The 25,046-nt window shown below is 40.7% G+C and overlaps 1 protein-coding gene across 1 annotated transcript in view; it reads right to left on the minus strand.

Annotated features, from left to right (window-relative positions):
* The window catches only part of CCDC77 (coiled-coil domain containing 77), a 40,088-nt gene that overhangs the window by 9,107 nt on the left and 5,935 nt on the right, over nt 1-25,046 (minus strand). Inside the window, exons 3-9 of the mRNA XM_006771305.2 lie at nt 22,611-22,664; nt 20,339-20,582; nt 16,780-16,922; nt 7,970-8,066; nt 6,603-6,675; nt 5,063-5,154; nt 3,520-3,668 (exon numbers count right to left, since the gene is read on the minus strand). Of these exons, the coding sequence (XP_006771368.1) occupies nt 3,520-3,668; nt 5,063-5,154; nt 6,603-6,675; nt 7,970-8,066; nt 16,780-16,922; nt 20,339-20,582; nt 22,611-22,648 (836 nt within the window). The 5' untranslated portion in view covers nt 22,649-22,664. The remainder of the gene's footprint in view (nt 1-3,519; nt 3,669-5,062; nt 5,155-6,602; nt 6,676-7,969; nt 8,067-16,779; nt 16,923-20,338; nt 20,583-22,610; nt 22,665-25,046) is intronic.

A 25,046-nucleotide genomic window follows, 5' to 3' on the forward strand; every position in this document is an offset into this window, starting at 1 on the left:
GGAGGAGGCCGAGGGGGGGGGGGGAGACTTATGTACTATTTGTAATACCTTAAACAATAAAATAAAAAAAAACGCAGTAGAATAGAGGACACCAAGAATCAACTCAGCAATTTGGAATATGAGGAAGTAAAAACACCCAATCAGAACAGCAAAAAGAAAAAAAGAATCCAAAAAATATGAAGACTAAGGAGCCTCTGGGACAACTTCAAGCAAACTATTCACATCATAGGGCTGCGAGAAACAGAAGAGAGGGAGCAAGAAGTTAAAAACCTATTTAAAGAAATAATGACAGAAAACTTCCCTTACCTGGTGAAAGAAATGGACATACAAGTACAAGTCCAGGAAGCACATAATCCCAAACAAGATGAACCCAAAGAGGCCCACACCAAGACACATTATAATTTAAATGACAAAGGTTAAAGACGAAGAGAAAAATCTTAAAAGCAGCAAGAGAAAAGCAGTTAGTTACCTACAAGGAAGCACCCATACGACTGTGAGCTGATTTCTCAACAGAAGCTTTGCAGGCCAGAAGGGAGTGGCAAGGACACTATTCAAAGTGATGAATAGTAAGAACCTATAACCAACATTACTCAGCAAAGCTCTCATTTAGAATTAAAGGTCAGATAAAGAGCTTCACAGATAAGAAAAAGTTAAAGGAGTTCATCATCAACAAACCATTATTACATGAAATGTTAAAGGGTATTCTTAAGAAAAGGGAGGAGGGAGGAGGAAGGAGGAAGGAAAAAGGAAGAAAGAGGAGGAGGAGAAGGAGGAGAAAAAGATCACAATATAAACAATAAAATGGCAATAAATACATATCTATCAAAAACTGAATCTAACAATCAAAATAAATGAACAAGAAATGTAATGAACAAAATTAACTGATGAATAAAATAGAACCAGAGGCATGAAAACATTAAATAGACTGATGAATCTCAGAGGGAATGGAGGAGGAGGGATGGGAAGAGATTAACCAAAGAACTTACATGCATACATGCATTACCCATGGACACAGACAATAAATAGGTTGGTGAATGCCTAGAGTGGAGCAGGATCCAATGGAAGGGAACAATTGGGGGAAAAATTGTGGAGGAACATCTGTAATACTCAACAATAAAGAACTAAAAAAATACTGTTCCTTTAAAAACAATTACAATCCAGTAAAAAGTGAAAATGCTATTATGCATAAGTACAATATACCTAAGATAGGAAATTTTCTAGCCTGCATTGATCATAAATCTTAATTTGAATATGCAACTTTAATCACAAACACTTTAAAATGAAGGAAGAGACACTAGGAAAGTTTGAGAAGACAATAAAAAAACAATGAAGGGATGAAGAATATATGAATAAGTATTTTAAAATGTAGGAATGTTTAACATAGAAAAGAGATGGTAAGATGCAACTTGATAAACATCACCGAGTATTCAACAGATGTTTATTATGCGCCTATTATGCACACAGGGCAAGACCCTGCAGGAAAAAAGGCATCCTATATAATAAAACCCTAATATGCAAATCAACCGAACAGCAGAACAACCAGTCCCTATGATGTGCACTGACCAGGGGGCATACACTCAATGCAGTAGCTGCCCCCTGGTGGTCAGTATGCTCCCACAGGGGGAGTGCAGAAGCCAGGTTCACGTCTGGCAAGCACAACGGCGGTGGTGGGAGCCTCTCCTGCCTCCATGGCAGCACTAAGAACCCCTCTGGAGATGTCTGACTGCTGGTTTTAGGCCCACTCCTCCTGTGGGACATCCCTCAAGGAGTCCCAGACTGTAAGAGGGCGCAGTCAGACTGAGACACCCCCCCGACCCCCCAGTGCACAAATGTCATGCACCGAGCCTCTGGTAATTACAATAGGCAATGATAAGTGTCATTGTAGAAGCATGCTAATCATTATGGGAATGTGGAGGAGGAATAATTTAATTCTGCCTTGGGAAGTCTTCAGCAAAGAAGTAACATTGCATTGCAAGGTATCTACCACATAGCAAGTTTACATAAACAACAGATATTATTATTTTGTCTGAAGGACAAGGTGAACTACAGCAACAGAAAAGGAGGTGAGACTGAAAGGTTAATTTAGTGCCAGATGAAGTACCTAATAATTTATGCTAAGGTATTAGGCCTTTATCATAAGCTAAACAGGGAACTATCAAATGTTTTTAAGCACTTGGTAAGTTCAACTGCAGGAGCTACTAGTAATAGTGGGGAAGGCTATAGAATGAATACAAAGGGACCAATGCTAGGAAGAACACTTAGATTATTTCAACACTATAAACAAGAATATAACTTGAACCAATATGGTAAGAATGAAAAGGCAGAGAATGATTTGAGAGGCTTCTTAGACTTGCACTCAATAGGGCCTGGAATTAGGGAATAAGAGTGGGGAGTTGAAGATAATCCTGAAGTTTCAAACCCGGGAAACTGGATGTGATGTCATTAAACTAAATGGGAAAGAGAATGAAGTGGGAGGTTTGAGATGGGGGAAGGGGTGCTTGTTGGGGAAAAAGAAAACACACAGCAGATTGGTTTCATGGTCAATTTGAGGTGTTCAAACATATTCAACTGAAGATGGCTTTAGAGCCCAGGTCAGGCCACTAGAAACAGACAAAAAAAAAAAAGAAAAACACACTGAGGAGGATTAGATAGGTTAAGAACTAAAAAAGACAGGTGTTACAGATATCAAAAGAGATTAACTTCAAAGACAGAGTTATGGAAGGTGCCAAATATACAAAAAGGTACTAATTACAATGAGGACTGTAAAGCGGTAACTGGTCAGCCCTAGCCGGTTTGGCTAAGTGGATAGAGCATTGGCTTGGGGACTGAAGTGTCCAGGTTTTATTCTGATCAAGGGCACATGCTCAGGTTGCAGGCTTGATCCCCAGTAGGGGGCATGCAGGAGGCAGCCAATCAATGATTCTCATCATTGATGTTTCTATCTCTCTTTCCTTCTCCCTTCCTCTCTGAAAGCAATAAAAGAAATTAAAAAAATTAAATCATTAAAAAAAAAAGAACTGGTCAGAGAAATTAAGAAGTCAGTGATGACCCCAGAAAGGGTATGCTTAGAAAAGGATGGGGATGAAATCACATTATAGAGAGTGAGGAAAGGCAGGCAGGTAAGAAACAAAAGCAGTGAGTACAGACACAATGTAAAGTCACGTTTTCTCAGATTCATGAAGGACCAAATAAAAGAAAAGGGCTCTACTATATTGTCAGGTAACATATCAGTGGATAAAGTACAGTTCTTAATCACTAAGATCAAGCTGAAGTACTAAAATGGGTTAAATTAAGCATGTGAAATACGTACCCACCAGCTCTTCAAGAGAAGAATGAATAGCATTCCTGGAAAAGCCTGGATCCCTACCTACCTAGGCACAGGGGTGTCTGATAAAGGCAAGTTTTCAAGGTCCCTGTCAGTTCTATGACACTATGCTGCTAAAAGGATAGGACCGTTAACTTTAAAGCCACTCAGAAAAATTTAAAAATCTGTTAGGTACACCTTTCTTCAACACTCACTTTTTGGTAAGCTCTTTGATTTTGTCCTGATTTCTTTGGTGATGAACCTGTATTTCCTCAATGCGGATCCGTCTATCCTCCATGAGCCCTTCAACTTGCTCTCTAGAAAGTTTGGTCTGTTCTTCCAGCTGAGCCTGCAGGGCTTCCACCTAGACAGGCCAGAAAGGGTGAGGTATCCACTCTTTTTTTTTTTTATAATATATTTTATTGATTTTAGAGAGGAAGGGAGAGGGAGAGATTGAAACATCAATGATGAGAGAGAATCACTGACTGGCTGCCTCCTGCATGCCCCCTACTGGTGATCGAGCCTGCAACCCAGGCAGTGCCCTTGGCCGAAATCGAGTCTGGGACCCTTCAGTCGGCAGGCCGACGCTCTATCCATCGAGCCAAACCAGCTAGGGCGAAGTATCCACTCTTCCCTGCCTCCTCTTAGACCTTATCTCTAAAAGTGAGCCATTCTCCAGAAAAATTTAAAAAACAAACAACCCTGCCTCCCCAAACAACCCTTGCAGGCATTACTCAGTGGTTAGAGTATCCGCCAGTACACTGAAGGGTCTCAAGTTCGATTCCTGATCAAGGGCACATACCTGGGTTGCAGGTTCCATCTCTGGCCTGGTTGGGTGTGTGCAGGAGGCAACCAATAGATATGTCTCTCTCACATTGATGTTTTTCTCTCTCTTCCCCTCCTTCACTCCCTCCAGTGAGGATTTACACAAAAACAACAACCCATAAATAAAATAAACAAAAGCAGAGCAGCAAAACAAATAGAAGAAAAACCTCAACAGGCACTCCTCTTTATGTAGTGACATGTAAATGTGGTTAGGCTACACAGGGCAGACTGTTCACATAGAGCAAAGCATCTGTATCACAGAGAAAGCTTTTAGCATTGTCTCCTTTTAAATACTCCCTAGTTACACAGAAACAGATGATTCTTTTCTTTGTTTTTTTTTTTTCATCTAAAAAGTGGACCAAAATGAGTTTAATGTAATTTCCTTCCTTCTCTGAGTCTGGCTGACTGACAACAAATGGAGATACAGTACTAGCCAAAGACAGAAACTGTCATTTAAATCAATAGACCCCCCCAATAAGGACAGGAACTTGAGCGCAAGTAGATGAAAAAAATCATGGCTTCAAATGACAGAGTATTGCTAGGTAGTGAGAGGATGATTTGTGACTTTCCCAGACTTAGAACACACACACTCAATAAATTTATATACCTCCCAAAGGCTGATCTATCAGCACAACTGCAACTACTCTGTGTATCTCTCAGGCAACCATAAAGGGAATGCTTACTGTATGATGGTTTTGTTCTGAGGGCCTAGCATACAAGCTGAGTGAATGAAGATTCAGAATAACATCTCTAGAATGGTTAATACAGAATAATTATTTTCTGTAAAGTAGGAATAACCTCAGTTTTCTTAATCACATGATGCCTAGATATGACATGTGTGCAAGGAGATATTTACATGGCAGTGAAAGCATGGTATGCAAAGCTAAGCTCATGGGTAGAAACTGCTCTGATCTGTCAAAATAAATTCTTTACCTGTAGGATAAGTGTTTGTATGTCTCTTTGGTACTGCTCAGAATGTTCTTCCTTCTCTCTCATTGCTGGTTTTCTTTTGCTCACTTTAGAATCTAAAATAGAAAACAAAAATAATAAAGACCTTTATTTACATTTTTCCCCCCTGCGTTGAGCGTTTGCCCCCTGGTGGTCAGTGAGCATCATAGCGACTGGTTGTTCCACTGTTTGATCGATTTGCATATTAGGGTTTTATTATATAGGATATTTTAAAAAGCAACACTAAAATTGTACAGAAAAAAATTTAATTCCTTGGATAATTCAAGAAGCTCATGCTAAGAGAATAAATCTTAAAAGAACTCACCAAAAGAAAAAAATTTGTAACTATGTGTGACGATGGATATTAACTAGACTTACTGTTGTAATCATCTTGTAATATATAGAAATATCAAACCATTATGTTGTACACTTGAAACTAATATAATGTTATATTTTCAGTTATCCTATATAATAAAAGGCTAATATGCAAATTGTCCCTTTGACCAGGAGTTCAACCAGGGCCCCTCTCCCCCCTGATCGGGGGAAGGGCAGGCAGGCAAACCACCCGGCCCCTCCCCCACGCCGACCCCGCCCAATCGACCCTGATTGGGGCGGACCGGCTGGACCCCACCCGTGCACAAATTCGTGCACTGGGTCTCTAATATATCAATTAAAAAAAGAAAATTAAGATTTCCATTAAAAGAGAGAGATAAGATGACTAAGGTTTAAAGAGGCTAAATAATACTCTGTGCTTCCAGAAGTTGTCTAAGTCTGTTTTAAAACTTGTCACCATAAGCATGTTAAAAAAAAATGTATGTGTATATATGTTTATATCTATATCTATATATATTTAAATATCATTATTGATTTCAGAAAGGAAGGGAGAGGAGGAGAGAGATAGAAACATTAATGATGAGAGAGAATCATTGATCAACTGCCTCCTGCAGGCCCCACCCTGGGGACCAAGCCGGAAACCGGGGCATGTGCCCTTGGCCAGAATTGAACCTGGGACCCTTCAGTCCACAGGTTGATGCTCTATCCACTGAGCCAAACCGGTTTCGGCCAATTATATATTCTTTATTTCTACTCCATTAAAACATCATGGAGCCCTGGCCAGGTAGCTCAGCTAGAGTGTTGGCCCAATACGCCAAGGTTATGGGTTCAATCCCCAGTTGGGCACATAAAAGAAGCAAGCAAAGAATGCATAAATAAGTGGAACAACAGGTTGATGTTTCTCTCTCTTCCCCCCCTCTCTAAAATCAATAAATAAAACTAATTAAATAAACAAACAAAAATATCATGGAAGCTCTAACCGGTTTGGCTCAGTGGGTAGAATGTCGGCCTGTGAACTGAAAAATATCATGGCAAGGTAAAACAAACAAACAAACAAACTAAAAAACAACCTCAAGCTTACCAAGAGGCATTATTATAAACATTCATTATCACTGTATAGTAAGAAAAAAATCCTAATTATTTGCACTGTGTTTCTGAATTCTGCACCAGTGAGAATTTATATGGTTGGTACCTGTTTTGAAAGCTGAAGATTCATTATGTTTACAAGTATCTGCAGTCTGGATAGTCTTTTGGAGAATGCTCACCTGAAAAAGCAAAAAAAAAAAAAAAAAAAAGTAAAGAAATAGCCTTTCTATACATGTAATGTTTTACTTTTGAGCTTTAGTGCCACAGATCAACACTATTCATAAATTGGTCAAAATTGATATACTCACATAGGAATGTCACACATATGAGATCAAAGTGGACAAAGTAACAAACTAGATAAAACCCAGTGTTGGTAATATAAACTAAAAACAAACAAAGAAAACCTTCAGGATAATTTAGTAATATCTGGTTTTTTAAAAAGTGGTCTTTGCCTAGCCGGTATGACTCAGTAGTTGAGCATCGACCTAGGAACCAGGAGGTCGGGGCTGTGCAAGAGGAAGCCGATCAATGATTCTCTCTCATCACTGATGTTCCCATCTCTCCCTCCTTCTCCTTTCCTCTCTAAAGTCAATAAAAAAAATATATTTTTTTAAAAAGTGGTCTTTGAAAAGGGCCTTTAGGAAAGTAACGGAAACATAGAAGTATACATATGTAGATATGGATAAAGATGCTCACTGGGACACTGTTTAGAGAAGCAAAAAAAAGGAAATAGTATACACACATATATTCCTATATGAATGGAAAAACAGCTTTATATCTGGGGTTTTTAATATGGGAGACTGCCATTTTTATGATAGATTTCTGTGTTTATTTTTAATAAAGACCATGCATTATTTTTATAGTCAGCATAAACAAAGATTAATAAAGAAACTTGAGTATTGAAACTTAAGTCTGGCCCTAGCCAGTTTGGCTCAGTGGATAAAATGTCAGCCCATGGACAAAAGGGTCCCACTTTCTATTCCAGTCAAGGACACATACCTCAGTTGCAGGCTCGATCCCTGACTCTGGTAAGTGGTGTGTGTGGGAGGCAACCAATCAATGCATCTTTCTCACATCGATGTTTCTCTCTCTGTCTCTTCCCCTCCCTTCCCTCTCTCTAAAAATCAATGAAAAAAATATCCTTGGTAAGGATTTAAAAAAACCACCACAAAACAACCAATTTTGCTTTCTAATCTCATCCAAAACATCTACTCCTCTGTGCTTTAGATTTCCAAGTAGTGAAATGGGTAAATAATGCGACTTTCAAAAAATTTTGAAGTAAAAGAATAAAATCAAAAAGCATTTTGTAACTATATAGAAAATGCTTTGAGAACTTATGTAGACAGGGGAGTATGATAACTAATTCTCCTTCTAACTTCTATAGCAAGCACCAAAATATCTCTGATTATGGACCCAAGACCATATTTTGTTAAAGCCATGTTTACCATGCTATCTATACCAAAGATTACTTACTTTGTTGGGAGGCTCCTTATAAAAATAGGTCACTTCTCCAGTGTCTGTTCCCACAAGGGCCAAGAGATTCTGAATCTTTCTCTTGTCTTCTAGCTCCCTGTAATTGTCATAAAGAGTAAGCACACATTATGTCCAAAGTAAATTTTTTTAAGGATCTCCCTTCTGAGTTACTGTTTAAATAATGATAACCTCAAACTAAAATTGAACAGGATTTATTTAGACCTCAGCACTAATTTTGAAAACATCAGGTACTTATTCTTAGGAATTCAGAGAGAAGGGGCCAGAAACTACTTTCTTAGCTGGTTCTAGAAAAGCACTGTTGTGGGTGGAAGGCACATTGCTCCTCTTCAGGACTGATATAAGTTCACTAGAGGCCCGGTGCACATGCACGGATGGGGTCTGGCTGGCCGGGAGAAGGGGACGCGGGAGGTTGGCCAGCCCTGCCCCCTGGTTGAACTCCCAGTTGAGGGGACAATTTGCATACTAGCCTTTTATTATATAGGATTCTCCTAACTATCAGCCGTAGTACAGGCTGATGCTCACAGCTGAATCTCTCTCCAGAACTGACATTAGTCAAGGAGGACTGCCTTAGCCAAAAGACATTCTGCACCCAGTGCCTTGCTAAGGAGGGGTACAAAAGCCCAATCCCCTTATCTTAATTCAGGATACTGAGATACCCTGTGGCATTGGCTGAGTCAGTTGTAATTGAATCACAGTTCAACTTCTGCCCAACTTTCCTTATTCCCTCATAAGTAGTTATTCCTGAAAACACTCCCCAATAAACCTCCTCCAAGTAAATTTCCATTGCAGAGTATGTTTTCCAGGGAACCCAACCTAAGACAGTTTATATCAGACTAGAGGCCCAGTGCATGGATTTTTGCACTTGTGGGGTCCCTCGGCCTGGCCTGTGCCCTCTCACAATCTGGGACCCCCCAGGGGATGTCAGACTGCCAGTTTTGGCCTGATCCCCACAAGCCAGGCCAAGGTACCCCATCGGTGCACGAATCCATGCACTGGGCCTCTAGTATGCATGTAAGATATTTGGTTAATCTCTTCCCACTCTGCCCCCTTCCCCCTTCCCTCTGAGATTCATCAGTCTGTTCCATGTTTCCATGCCTGTGCTTTGAGCCTCTGCCCCCAGCTGGTCAGAGTGCATCAAGCTACCAGTCGAACAGTTGAACAGTCGCTTAGGCTTTTATATATATAGATACACAAACTCTAAACTGAGTTTTCAGAGCCAGTGATATGGAGATGATTTATGGAACATAATATTCTTAGCAGCAAAACAGATGGGAGGGCTCAACAGGTAAACAGGGTATAACTTAAACAACTGAAATAAATCAAAGAGGGAGGGAGGCTGTTCATCGTGCCCTATGTAAAATCACAATCTCCATTTTCCACACCTCAGCCAGTTTTAAAACCCAGAGACTATGACCTGAAGGATGAACTGGGTCACCCAGTGACACCAAGGCAAGTGTACATGATAATGATTTCCCTGGTCCTTCCCCAAAGGCCTTATGGCCATTTATTCAAGTAATTGTACAATGGGGAAAAAAAAATACTCTGCCTGATTTCAAAGATTGCTAGATATATGGTCTGAGCTGACATTGATACCTGGTGACTTGAAGCATTATCATGGCACTAGGGCATATGGGAACTATGTAATAAATGGAATTTTAGTCTAGGTCCAGCTCACAATGGGTCCACTGGATCCAGGCTCAATCAGTGATCATTTTCCCCATCTCCATATGAGTAATTAGAATGAACATATTTGGTAGTTGCCAAACCTCCAAATTGTTTTTTTGGCTTCTGGGTTATGCTAAGTTGGAAGCCTCTGTAACTGCCCTTTCCTCAACCCAAGATGGTAAATAAAGATTCAAAGAATGTACAGGTGAAGGCCTCCATCAAACCCTCATTTCATTCACAAGTATGACCTATGCAAAACCAGATTGATAATAGCAGACAACTACAAAGTAGGTCCCAATTCAGTAACTATGCTCAATGTATTATTTTTGCTATAGCAGATTAACTTGGTTTTAGATATATGGTAATTGGCTACTGATTAAGCTCACGTATTCCTACCCATTCCTAACAGGACCATAAGCAGTTCTCATTCACGTGTGGTGAAAAACAGTGTACCTTTGTAGTCTTTCTCTAGGACCAAGTCTTCTCTGCTCTCTATCAATTCAGTCCAAAGGGACCAGGATCTGACCATCCTATAGATCAGTGGTTGTCAACCTTTCAGACCTCACAGACCACCAGTGGCCATGGACCACCAGTTGGTGACTGCTGCTATAGATTACATTAGTTCACTATTGGTGATATATTAAATCAGACTGGATAGACAAGAAATGGTGCACAGCTGGTGTGGTTCAGTAATTGAACATTGACCTATGAACCAGGAGGTCAAGGTTCGATTCCCAGTCTGGGCACATGCCTGGATTGTAGGCTCGATCCCCAGTAGGGGTCCTGCAGGAGGCAGCCAGCCAAGCAATGATTCTCTCTCACCATTGATGTTTCCATCTCTCTCTCCCTTCCTCTCTGAAATCACTAAAAAAAAAAAAATAAAAAAATAAAAGAAATGGCAAATGCATTAGAACCTCAGTAAGATACATGCGCTCCAGAAGGTTTGACGTAACTTTACAAAGCACATCAGTGAAGTTTTAGGGGTCCACTCTATGCATGTCTGAACATTCCCTTTAAAGTAAAGGAAAAATTACTGCATCTCACACCTACCATCACCAAGAAGGAAGCATAATGCTGAGAAGGACTCTTCAGGTTCTGGAGAAAACATGTTCCATACTTTTGAATGATGCTCTGACCCATATATCAAGTGACATGGAAGGTGAGCTTTCAGTTGAAAAGAAGTTCTGCATTAGGTCAAAGCTAGACCTATTAAAGCGATAGAATGACTAATAAAAAACCTGACAAACAAAAACCCTAGACCTCATAGGTTCACTGGTGAATTACACCAAACATTTAAAGGTCTACACCAATCATTCCCAAACTTTTCCAAAAACTGAAAAAGAGGCAATACTTGCTAACTCATTCTATGAATCCAGCATTCCCCTGATACCAAAGCCAGACAAAGATAATGTAAGAAAAGGAAACTACTAATGACCAATATCTGTTATGAACACTGATGCAAAAATTCTCAACAAAATACTAGCAAACCAAACTCAGCAGCATACTAAAAGGATATACACCACGATTAAGTGCAGTTTATTCCTGGAATACAAGCATAGTCCAATATAAAAATCAATCAATGTAATATACCACATTAACAGAATGAAGGGGGAAAACATACAATCATCAATTGATAAAAAAAAAAATGCATTTGACAACATTCTATACCCTTATATGATATAAACACTCAACAAACCAGGAATAGAAATAAATAACCTCTATAAAATAAAAGCTCTGTATGAAAAACCCAAGCAAGCATCATACTCAATGGTGAAAGACAAAGTTTTCCTCTAAGATCTAGAACAAGATAAGGGTGCCCACATTTGCAACTTTTATTTAAAACTAGAGGCCTGGTGCACGAGATTTGTGCCCTGGGGTGGGAGGGTCCCTCAGCCCAGCCTGTGCCCTCTTGCAGTCCGGGATCCCTTGGGGATGTCCGGCTGCCGGCTTAGGCCCGATTCCCCTAAGGCAGTAGTTGGCAAACTCATTAGTCAACAGAGCCAAATATCAACAGTACTTCTTCAAAATAGACTCGCCCAGGCCGAAAAACGACTTCTGGGCATGGGCCACGAAGTTTCAATCACATTGTATGCACAGTTTCAATCGCATTGTATGCACACCTGCACATGGTATTTTGTGGAAGAGCCACACTCAAGGGGCCAAAGAGCTGCATGTGGCTCACGAGCCACAGTTTGCTGACCAAAGCCCTCGGGAATTGGAGACAATGATTTCTTGGATATGACACCAAAGGCAGAAGCAACAAAAGGAAAATATACAAATTGGACCATATAGAAATTAAAATTTATGCATCACAGAACAATATCAACACAGTAAAATGAAAGCCCTCAGAATGGGAGAAAACATTTGCAAATCACTCATCTGATAGGGGATTAATATCCAAAATATATTTTAAAATTCTTAAAACTCAACAGCAACAAGAAAGCAAACAATCCAATTAAAAATGGTCAAATGTCTTGAATAGACATTTCTCTAAAGAAGATATATGAATGACCAATAAGCATGTGAAAAATGCTCAATATCACTAATTAGGGAAATGCAAATCAAAACCATTTGAGTTTTGATTCGCATTGCCCTAATGCAATGATGGCTATTATTTCATACCCATTATGATGGCTATTATTTCAAAAAATAGAAAACCAATGTTGGTATGCATATGAAGGAAGTGAAACCCTTGTGCATTGCTGGTGGGAATGTAAAATGGTACAGCCAGTATGAAAAACAGTATTATGGTACCTCAAAAAAATTAAACATGGAAACAGCATTTGACCCAGCAATTCCATCCTGGGTATTTATCTGATGAAACCCAAAACACTAAATTGAAAAGACAGAGGGAGAACCAAGATGGCAGCATAAGTAAACTCGGTACTCGCCATATTCCACAACTACATCAAAATTACAACTAAAATACAGAACTATCATTCAGAACCACCTGAAATCTGGCTGAATGGAAGCTCTACAACTAATGAATTAAAGAAGAAGCCACACTGAGACTGGCAGGAGGGGTGGAGGCATTATCAGGCAAGTCCAACACCTATGTGTGCATTTTTTTCTTTTCTTTTTTAATCATATCTTTTTAAAAATATATATATGTTTTATTAATTCCAGAGAAGAAGGGAGAGGGAGATAAAAACATCAGTGATGAGAGAGAATCATTGATCAGCTGTCTCCTGTACTGGGGATCGAGCCCACAACCGGGCATGTGCCCTAACTGGGAATTGAACAATGACCTCCTGGTTCATAAGTCAATTCTCAACCACTGGGCCACACCAGCCAGATACGTTTCTTTAATTGGAAAGGATTTATGAATTTTAAAATATATTTTGGATATTAATCCCCTATGTTGTGGAGGCCTCCCCTGAGGAGCAAGGGATCCTAGCCCCACACCAGACTCCTCAGCCTAGGGTTCTAGTGCTGTGAAGAGAAGCCCCCATAATTTCAGGCTATAAAAACCAGCAGAGATTGTGGCTGAGTGACAAGGTGCTAATAGAGACCCAGACAATTCCTCTTAAAGGATGATGCACGGACATACCCGGATTCACTCCCTCTGAGCTCCAGTGCTGGGGCAGTGGCTATGGGGGATTCAGGGACATACAGGGAAGAAGTGGATTGTCTGGCATTGGAGCAAGAACTTGAGGGTGGCTTTGTCCCAGACAGGGGTGTTCGTAGCAGTCACTGTTCCTATGCTGAGACCTCCCCTCTCCGAGAGCTGACTGGCAGGGGCCATATCTGAGTCTCCATCAACCTGGTTCATACTGTTAGCTCTGTCCTGGTGATTCACTGAGACCCTGTTTCACCCAATTTGCAGCCCCACCCAAGCTGTTTGCAGTGGCTTTTCCATATAAATGGCCTGCCCTGGCTCAGGCTTCAGACTTTCCTAAAAACTCTCAAACAAGCAACAGCTGGCAACAGCATGTCCCATACCACTCAAGAGGTCCCACGCCCAGCACTAGCAATAGCCTGCCTTGCTTTACAGCTTGGCCTCTCCTGGGCACTTCCAAGCCCAACACAAGTAGCAGCCATGGGCAGATCGCTCTGTAGCTCCTCATGGGTAGCCCCAGGCAGGACACAGGCAGTGACTGACTTTGTACCTCCTGCAGGGCCCCAAAGCCAGTGCACCCAGTGGACAGCTTCAGACCATGCCATATTACAATTCTACACATTCACGAGCGACACACTCAAGGGACAGACTCAGTGAGCACCAAAGCCCCACTGAAGAAAGTCCTGCTCCATAGGGGTGTCTCCCACACAGCAGCTCTTCCTCTGTAGTCACAGCTGGTCCTCAAAGCCAATTGGCCTGGGGATCAATTCCTCCCAGTGATGCCAACACCAAATCAAGGCTCAACTACAAGATGGTGCACACAGCCCACACAGGGGCACACCTAGAGTGCCCAGCTCAGGTGGGGAGGCTGAGCCACTGGGCCCTACAGGACACCTACTACACAAGGCCACTCTACCAATTCCAGGAGACATAGCAGCTCTACCTAATACATAGAAACAAACACAGGGAAGCAACCAAACTGTGGAGACAAAATAACATGTCACAAATGAAAGAACAGGAGAAATCTCCAGAAAAAGAAGTAAAAGAAATGGAAGCAAGAAAACTACCACATACAGAGTTCAAAACAATGGTTATAAAGATGCTCAAGGAATTTAATGAGAAATTCAAGGAACTTAGTGAGTACTTCAAGGAACTTAGTGAGAACATCAACAATATAAAAAAAGGATCAGTTAGAAATGAAGGATACACTAACTGAAATTAAGAATAACTTATAAGGAATCAACAGTAGAGGACACTGAGAATCAAATCAGCAATTTGGAATATGAGGAAGTAAAAACACCAAATCAGAACAGCAAAAAGAAAGAAGAATCCAAAAATATGAAGACTAAGGAGCCTCTGGGACAACTTCAAGCCAACTATTCACATCATAGGGCTTCCCAAAAGAGAAGAGAGAGAGCAAGAAGTTAAAAACCTATCTGAAGAAATAATGACAGGAAACTTCCCTTACACCTGGTGAAAGAAATAGACTTACAAATCCAGGAAGCGCAGAGAGTCCCAAATAAGAGGAATCCAAAGAGGACCACACAAAGACACATTATAATTAAAATGACAAGGGTTAAAGACAAGGAGAGAAGAGGAGGAAGTGGAGAAAGAGAAGGAGGAGGAAGGAGGAAGAAGAAGAGAAGGAGAAAGGAGAAGGAGCAGGATGAAGGAGGAGGAAAGGGAGAAAGAAGAAGGAGGAGGAGGAGAAGAAAAAGAAGGAGGAGATAAAAAATAGAACAATAACATGGCAATAAATACATATCTATCAAAAATTGAATCTAGCCCTAGTTGGTTTGGCTCAGTGGATAGAGTGTTGGCCTACGAACTGAACGGTCCCAAGTTCGATTCCAGTCAAGGGCACATGCCTGGGTTGCAGGCTGGATCCCCAGTGGGGGGTATGCAGGAGGCAGCCAATCAATGATTCTCTCTCATCATTGATGTTTCTCTGTCTCCCTCTCCCTTCCTCTCTGTAATCAATAAAAATTTTTAAAAAAATTGAACCTAAAATCAAAATAAACAAGGAATCTAATGAACAAAATAAACTGATGAATAAAATATAACCAGAGGCATGAAAATATAGAAAAGACTGATATATCTCAGAGGGAAGGGAGGAGGAGGCAGGAAGAGATTAACCAAAGAACTTATATGCATATATGCATTACCTATGGACACAGAAAATAGGGTGATGAAGACCTGGGATAGGGCAGACGGGTTGAGGGGGGCACTGGAAGTGGGGAAGGAAAGGAAGACATCTGTAATACTCTCAACAATAAAGATTTTTTTAAAAAAGGAAAGATATATGCACCCATATGTTCCATTGCAGCATAATTACGATTGCCAAGATACAGGAGCAACCTAAGTGTCCATCAGTAGATGAGTGGATAAAGAAATGTTGCACTATACAATGGAATATGGCTCAGCCATAAAAAAATAATGAAGCCTTGCTATCTGCAACAACATGGACCTACAGAGTACTGTGCTTAGCGAAATAAATCATACAGAGAAAGAAAAATGCCATATGATTTCAGTTATATGTGGAATCGAAAGAATAAACAAACAAGCAGAATAGAAACAGACTCATAGATAAGAGAATATTTGATGGTTGCCAGATGGGGGGTAGTTTGGGGAATGGGTGAAAAAGGGATTAAGAAGTACAACTTGGCCGAAACCGGTTTGGCTCAGGGGATGGAGCGTTGGCCTGCAGACTGAAAGGTCCCAGGTTCAATTCCGGTCAAGGGCATGTACCTGGGTTGAGGGCACATCTCCGGTGGATAATGTGCAGGAGGTGGCTGATCGATGTTTCTCTCTCATTGATGTTTCTGACTCTCTATCTCTCTCCCTTCCTCTCTGTAAACTATCAATAAAATATATTTTTTTTAAAAAAGAAATACAACTTGGTAGTTACAGAACAGTTATGGGATTTAATGTACAGTACAGGCATTATAGTCAATAATATTGTAATAACTGCATATGGTGCCAGGTGGGTACTAGATTTATTGGGGTGATCACTTTGTAAGTTATATAAATGTCTAATCATTGGGTTGATCACATGAAACTAATGATACTGTACTGAACTGAAAAGTACAAAATTATTGTTTTTTAAAAGTGTATTATAGTGGATGCTGTGGAACACTGCCCAGATACCACCTTCAGGACAAAGACCCCTACCCCTCAATTTGTTGAGTCCTTCTCCAGGAATTGCCTTTGGCTGAAGGGGGCTGCCTCTCTCAAGTTTACACCCCCTCCCTGGTGGCAGCCTATATCAAATAACCGATCACTGTGAAGGTACAAAGGTCTGACTCCTTCGCCTCTGAAAGGCTGTCCCAGCCTCAGAGCTCCCTACAGGGCTGGCTAAAGCCTGTTACCACTGTATCACAGTTCAAATTCTTCCCCTGCCAAGTCTCCTTACAGATGTCATTCTTGAGAGTCTCCCTACTAACCTGCAGGCAAATCTCCATCTCAGAGTCTTTTTCCTGGAAATACAACCTAACAGGGTTACCACAGAGCAACTTACCTTGATTTAGAAATACAACTCCCACATTTCCCTTCTCCTACTTGGTACCTGATTCTCAGTCGATCATTTTCTGAGTAGAGGCGCAAAACATGTTCCCGTTCCTGGAAGAGGCAGACTTGCATATCACTTAGAGCTTTCTGCAATTCGGCAATCTCTTCTTCCCTCTGCTGCAAATCCCATTCTAGTTTGTGCTGGAAAAAAAAAAGTAGTTGAAAAGATATTGAGCCTCACAGGAGTATCTCTTATTGGATAAGAGATATAACTTACAAGGAATGGAAAAGTGAGTTTTTTAAAAATATTACAATGTGAATGTTTTCACCAATATAGACTTCAAATGACAGCAACAATAAGTTGTATATTGACTTCAGTTTAAAAGCTACAGGGTGAGTATGATGTTTGCATATAATGTCAAAGCTCTCATATCTTCCTTTTACAGACTACAAAATCCAAAATCCAGAATGCCAGATGACTCACCTGTTCTATTCACAATTTTTTTTTAAAATGTATTTTATTGATTTTTTGCAGAGAGGAAGGGAGAGAGATAGAAAGCTAGAAACATCGACGAGAGAGAAACATCGATCAGCTGCCTCCTGCACACTCCCCACTGGGGACGCGCCCGCAACCCAGGTACACGCCCCCGACCGGAATCGAACCCGGGACCCTTCAGTCCGCAGGTCGACGCTCCATCCACTGAGCCAAACCGGCTTTGGCCTATTCACAATTTAAAAAAAATGCTTTCTATTCAATAACCATTATGAAATTTTGGAACACAAAGGTGAAACGGTATGTTTCCTGCCTAGAGCTGAAGAATTTTGTGGACATGCAAACAATTGAAATAATTATTTAATGGAGGAATATGCCTGGTAAAATGATAGAGGGGGAAAGTACAGCAGGAGTAAAATCTCTGAAACCTTTCTGGAAAGTCAGAGACCACCATCAAAAAGTTGAAACTTGGCCATGGCTGAATGGCTCAGTTGGTTGGGGCATTGTTCCATATAACAAAAGGTTGCGGATTTGATTCCTGGTTCAGGGCACATACCTAGGTTGTGGGTTCAATTCCCAGTCAGAGCACATATGGGATGCAACAAATCAATGTTTCTCATGGGTGTCTCTCTTTATATCTCTTTCTCTGTCTCATTAAAATCAATAAAAAACATATCCTTGGATGAGGATTAAAACAAAAAGTTGAAACTTGAAAGATGAAGACTGCTAGAGACAAGATGAGGATGGGTATTCTCAGGAAAGAGAACAGTATATACCTAACCATCAAAAAGTCTTAAATGCTTGGACAACTACAAGTATTTCAATATTACTGAAGTGAAAAGTGAGAGGCAGGCTGAAGAGGTATGAGACTGGAGGCTGGGATACTGGTTAAAGAGGATATTGCAATAATGCAGGTGAGCTATAATGAGAGTTTTAACTAGGGTTGAGGCAATATGATGAAGATATAATGGATTAAGGGATACTTAGGAAGCAGAATCAATAGAACTTATTAAATAATTGAATACGAGGGCTGGGCATAATTACAGGCAATCATACCACTGAGTAAGACACAGAATAAAGAAAAGTGAAGAGGTAAGAAATGGAGGGAAAGAAAATGGTAGGGGTATATGTGGATGTGTGGATAGAGTTGAAAAGGGAGGTTAGTTCAGATATAAACATATCAACATGAAGTTCAGGAGAAAAAACTCAACATTAGCTATTTGGATGTTATCATTCCTGAGTGGTATGGATAAAAATAAGACCATTTATGGTGGAATGTGCAAAAACGTTGACATTTAAGATTAAGGAAGGGGAAACATTAATGGAGACTGAGAGCTGAGATAAAAACTGGAAAAGAAAAATGACACAGAAATCAAAAAAGGAAGAGAGTTTCCAGAAAGCAGAAGTCAATAGTGACAGACACTACAGAGGTCACAGAGAGGAGAGATCGTTTTGAGAAGACATAGGGGAGGCAGAGAGGAAGAGCAGGGTTTGCAAAGACATTTACAGACACTGAAAGAATAAGAAACATATCTCTGTTCTGCCCCTTCCCAAAAAAGAAATTTTAAAAAATGGCACCTATCCCTGGATGGTATGCTCAGTGGTTAGAGTGTCGGCCTGTGCACTGGACAATCCAGCATAGGTTCAGTCAAGGGCAAATGGGTATTAGAGACCACAAGAGTAGTTTTAGTGGAACAGTAAGGAGAGAGACAAAACTGCAGTCACAGAGTCATGAGTGGGTGATAAAATCAAACTACTCCAGAAGTGGGGCTAAGAAAAGAAAGAGCTCTCTACACAACAGAATAGAGGGGGAAGCACAGCTCAAGAATGGTGTTTATCATATAAATCCTAGACCTCCACATTATGGAGGAGTTCAAACGTCAATCCTTCTAGAAAAAAAAAGAAGAAAAAGAAAAATGGTGGTTTTTTTGTTTTTGTTTTTTTTAAGTTGGGAAAGACTTGAGTATGTTTATATAAACTACTGGGGAGAGAAAGCCCATGTTAAGCAAAGGTTAAAAATAAAACACAAAGAGAAGAGAGATGATGAAGGGTTTATTAGGAAGAAAAAGGATGTGGGCCAGGGAGAGTGTTGAATCAATTCAGCTTGAAGAGGCAGAGATATCTTATCCCTGAAGTAATAAGAAAGAAAAGAGATGGACACGGGGAGGTAACAGTGTGGATAGGTGGGAAGGAGTCATTCAGGATAGCTGGTTTTTCCTCTGTGAACCAGGAAGCAAGACTGAGGAGAGACGGCTAAGATGGGGTTGCAGGCTGGAAGAGAGTCGAGAACATACAGCAGCACAGGTGGGAAGGGAGAAGGAACTGATGAGGGATCGGTAAGGAAACTGCTGTGTAGTGACTGAGAATACAGATGAATTTGTATACCATGAATTTATTTTCAAACAATTTGGGACCTTTTCTAAGACAGTGATTCTTAACTAGAGGTGATTTTTCCTGTGCCCCAGGATAAATTTGGCAATGTCTGCAGGCATTTTTGATGGTCACAACTGGGGGTGTGGTGAGGGTGTGTGCGTGCATATGTGTGCTACTGGTATCTAGTAAGTAGAGGCCAAGGATGCTACTAAACATCCTACAATTCATAGGATAGTCCCCACAGTAAAGAATTACCAATGCCAAAATGTTAATAGTGCCAAGGTTGACAAACCTTGCTCCAGAAGACTAGATTCCTTTATAGCTAGAGCTTTAGTTACGCACATGGAGCGAAAGTATAAGCAAGGGGTCATGTGCAGGCAGTACAGTTATTACCAAAGTGAAGTGTGACGGGGTTCAGGTTAGAGGCAAGGACATGATGTTAGAAACTGACAGGCAACATTTGGAAAACTGAAAAGTCAAGCAGCCATGGAGATAAGAATAGTCAGGTGTACAGGGCTGAAAGAACTAGAAGTATAAGAGAGACCAAGACATAAAAGTTTAAGATTTTAGAGGTGGAGCAGTTTTGGGGTATTATGGTCTAATGAGGTACCCAAAGGGTAGGTAGTGAGGCTGGGGTAGAAGGGAATTGAAAAATATCTGTTTGTGATACAAGCTGTCACTTTGAGATCTTCTCTCAGTCCTAACTACACTTCATCAGAGTCCTAAAAGGAAATGCATCATCTCTTTTTACCTGTCCTTCACAAGCTTCTTTGTACAGCTCCAGTTTCTTCAGCAGGTCCTCATTTTCTGCCTCACACTCAGCCATCTTCTTTTGATAATATTCCAGAAGCTCCTGAGAAGGGCAGAGAACAGCCAGACGATCTTCGATGGAAGGCAAAGGAGTCGACTCCACTGAATCTGAGAAAGACACGCCCTTCCACCTGGTAGAACCACTGAAGCCATGCGCAGCACCATGCTTGGGAAGAGTTCTTGACCTATGTGAAATTTAGAAAGGACATATTCATTAAACTGTTTAAACATATAAAAACAATTTCTTAAATAAAAAAACAGGTTTATGTTCTTAAAGTGTGTATAATTAATTTTTAAAATTCATGTTTAAAAAATGGAATATAAAGTAAGACCAGATAGTAACAGTTAGACATTTTAATACGATAAGATATACACTAACAGGAATAATTATGCACTGCTGGTGAAGTGCAACTTGGTGAAACTACAGATAAATGAATTGGCGGAATCTAGTAAAATTGCAATTCCTCTTGTTCTAAAGAAACTCATGCACATATGCACAAGGTGACACACAAGAAAATGTTCATAGTAACATTATGTAAAGGGTCAGCATTAGGAACTATAGCCAAGTTACTAACCATACAACCACATCAAATTCTAATCTCTACCACGGGAGACATTTGAATGACACAGACCATGACTATTCAAGTTCTAAGGGTAATCAAAGGTTGAAGGAGAAGCATTTTTAAGCCAAAACAATGAAAGTTAGAAAATAAATGATGCAGAAGTGAAGAAACCCTCATGTGAAAAGTATTCCATTTTGGCTAATTGACTGCAATTTATAAGGTAAGAAAAAAGACAGCAGAGTGGAGAAACTTGATACCAGAAGTCCAGAGTTGTAGTTAATGATTATGGTCAGCACTTTTAATAAGTGAGCATGTATAGAAGAGATATTAAAATGTACTTTCAACTAATATGAAGAAAAAAAATCTAATATTATCTCAATCATTAAAAGCTCGTGAGAGCACTGGCCAGTGTGGCTCTCAGTTGGTGGGTATTGTCCTGTGTATAGAAGGGTTGCCGGTTTGGTTCCACCCCCAGTAGGGGTTTGCAGGGCAGTTAACTGATGTTTCTCCTCTCTCTTCTTTCCCCTTTTCCCCTCTCTCTCAAAATCAATTTTAAAATTAAAAAAAAAAAAAAAGCTAGTGATAGAAATAGTATTTTACTTGATGTTTCATGTTTCCAAGGCAGCTGCCTAATAACTACTCCGGAGAACAGGTTAATAGATGAACTGAGAGGTATTCCTGAGATTTTGTCGATGAGGCTGTGGCAGTGAGGATGAGGAAGATGTGTCATGTAGCAAGGTGACAGCAGAACCAGAATTCCAAGTCCCCTGTGCATGCTGGCTGTTTCTTCTGTAATCCAGGAGGCACTGGCATCTACTAGGCCCATTCAAACTGTCTGGATTCTGGTATTATTATTTCATATGCACTACTTAAAAACTAAAAATAAATGCACTACTTTTTAATCTAAATTCCACATAAGAAGAATAGAGAAATGAGTCTAATATAGTTCAAATCCAGAGTTTGGAAGTATGTTGCCAAAACTCTTCTAGTTCCTAAACTAACTTGCACTAAGGCTACAGAAATTTTGAATTTTTTAAAATTAAATTTATTGGGATGGCACTGGTTAGAAGTCTTCATTCTTTTTTAAAAAATTATTTTTATTTTTGTTAATCCTCACCGGAGGATATTTTCCATTGATTTTTAGGGAGAGTGGAAGGGAGAGGGAGAGACAGAGAGAAACATTGATGTGAGAGAGACACATTGTTTGCCTCCTGCATGAACCCTAACCAGGGCCAGGGAGCCTGCAACCAAGGTATGTGTCCTTGACTGTAATTGCACCTGGGATGGGGAGGAGTCTGCAACCCCAGGTGCGTGCCCTTGACTGGAATTGAACCCAGAACCCTTCAGTCGCAGGTCGATGCTCTTCCACTGAGCCAAACTGGCCAGGGCTTGATTCTTTTGAAAAAAATATATTGTTATTGATTTCAGTGAGAAACAGAGAAGGAGAGAGAGATAGAATAATGAGAGAATAACTGATTGGCTGCCTCTTACACACCCCACGCTGGGGATCAAGCCCACAACCTAGGCACACGCCCTGATCAGGAACCGGGTCATGATCTCCTGGTTCCTATGCTGAAGCTCAACCACTGAGCCACAATGGCGGGACAGTCTTGATTCTTTAACAAATCAAAAAATAAGCAAATGTCTTACTTTCTGCAGACAGGGGTACATGTTGGGGTAAAGTTCATGCTGTCCTTTTCACACCTGTCAAATACATAAAAATTCAGAATGAGAGGGCAGGAACAGAACAAAACAGTATAGCACACAGGGACTGGATCCCTCTCCAACATTACACGTGCCTGCTGGTAGAATGTGATGTTTTAAAATGTCGTACTATTCTTTAAAGTAGTTCTGAATCCTGAAGTTCTATGACTCTTGAATTTTCATAAGGTATTCTTTGTTATTATTTTCAAATAAAATCAGAATGGCATTTATTATTTTAAATGGATAAGCACAAAAAGAAAACCCTCCTGAGTACGACAGTTATCTGCAACAGTGCAAAACAAACTTACAATCCTTTTGCTGAAATTATAGGAGAGGGAGATGCAAAAAGTTTATAATAAGCAAGAGATAGTAAGTGGAAATTAAGGTAGAGGACCCATTATGCTAAATTTAAGACAAATACAAAGCCAATGATATTATCTTTATTTAGTGTGTGCTGTGGCTACTGTTTTATCTTAGAGAAAGAAAAAAATAATACTTATAAGCTTTAAAAGGTTCATTCACAATCCCCATTCCAATTGATGATAGATCTTTTTTTTTCCTTAGAGAAAGTTTATTTATAAAGTTACAGAGGTAGCAGAAGTGAGCCAGCTAGGCTGTGTAGGCTCAGAAAACAAGTTATAGAAGCAAAAAGGAGTCCTTGAAAGAAGGGGTAAGGAAAGGCACTGAGTGCTACTGAGAGGGAGAGCTGCTTGAAGACAGATCCTAAATTCCTCTACTTTGAACAATCTTATCACAGAGATTTACAGGAAGAAAAACCTCAGGGAAGGAATACCAAAGTGAGGGAGGGAGAAGGAAAAGAGGGGGAGGAGAGAAGGGGAAGAAAGACAGTAGGGGAGAATAGGGGAGAGGGAGTTTGTTTTTTTTAATTAGCTTTGGGGAAAGCTTTCTTATCAAGCATGCTTTATCCATCCATTCCGAGCTGGTCAAGAGATGATGTATCCCTGGCCAGTGCTGGTCAGTGGTTAAGCACTGACCCATGCACCAAGAGGTTGCTGGGGTTTTTTTTGTTGTTTGTTTGTTTGTTTTTTAATATATTTTATTGATTTTTTTACAGAGAGGAAGGGAGAGGGATAGAGAGTTAGAAGCATCAATGAGAGAGAAACATCGATCAGCTGCCTCCTGCACACCCCCTACTGGGGATGTGCCTGCAACCAAGGTACATGCCCTTGACCGGAATTGAACCTGGGACCTTTCAGTCCGCAGGCCAACGCTCTATCCACTGAGCCAAACCAGTCAGGGAAAGCGGTTGTTGTTTTGATTCCCAGTCAGGGCACATACCCTGGTTGCAGGTTTGATTCCCAGTTGGGTGCAGAAGGCAACTGATTGATGTTTCTCTGTCACATTGATGTTTCTCCCTCTCTCTCTCCCTCTCCCTTCCTTTCTCTAAAAATCAATGAAAATATATTAAAGAAAAAAAAAAGAGATGATGTAATGTCCTATTCTTGTGTTCTACCTAGTATCTATCTGCTTACAATCTTCAGTCCTTTGGGGAAGATTTTTGTGAAAAAGAGTGAAGAGATAATCACTATTGTTAATTCTGTAACCATTTTCCTGCTATGAACTCAAGTGCCTCCCCATAATCATAGAAACCATTTTTTCATTGGCTTCCAGGACACCACATGTTCCTGGTTCTCCACCTTCCTCACAGGTCATTAATTTTCAGTTGCTGATAACTCTTCCTTTTCTTTATACTTTACTAGAGGCCTGGTGCATGGATTTGTGCACTGGTGGGGTCCCTTAGGCTGGGGTCCCTTAGGTGGGGTCCCTTAGGTGGGGTCCCTGTGGGGATTGGGCCAAAACCAACTCTCTGACAACCCCCAACGAGGCCCAGATTGCAAGAGGGCACAGGCCAGGCCAAGGGACCCCACTGGTGCACAATCAGGGCTGGGGAGGGATTGCAGGAGGGCTCCAGGGTATGTCTGGCCCATCTCGCCCAGTCCCAATCGGCCGAACCCCAGCAGCATGCTAACCTACCAGTTGGAGCATCTGCCCCCTGGTGGTCAGTGCACATCATAGCGACTAGCAGAACAATCAAACGGTTGGACACTTAGCATATTAGGCTTTGATTATATAGGATTGCCTTGGTGACCTCATGAAATCTCATGGTTTTCAGGTGTACACCTCCAGTCCTTCCCCTGCCCTCCACTCAATTCACACATATCTGACCACCTACTTCATATCTCCATTTGGATGCCTAACAGGTCTCACAAGCTTAAGTCCAAAACTGAGCTCCTGGAGGAGAAACTAAGATGGCGGCATAGATAAACACCGGGAAATTGCTGCCTCCCACAACAATTGAAAAATACATCAAAAACACACAACGGACATCATCCAGAACTACAGGAAGGCTGGCTGAGTGTA

The sequence above is a fragment of the Myotis davidii genome, unplaced genomic scaffold (assembly GCF_000327345.1).
Source record: "Myotis davidii unplaced genomic scaffold, ASM32734v1 scaffold944, whole genome shotgun sequence".
Taxonomy (NCBI): Eukaryota; Metazoa; Chordata; class Mammalia; order Chiroptera; family Vespertilionidae; genus Myotis; species Myotis davidii.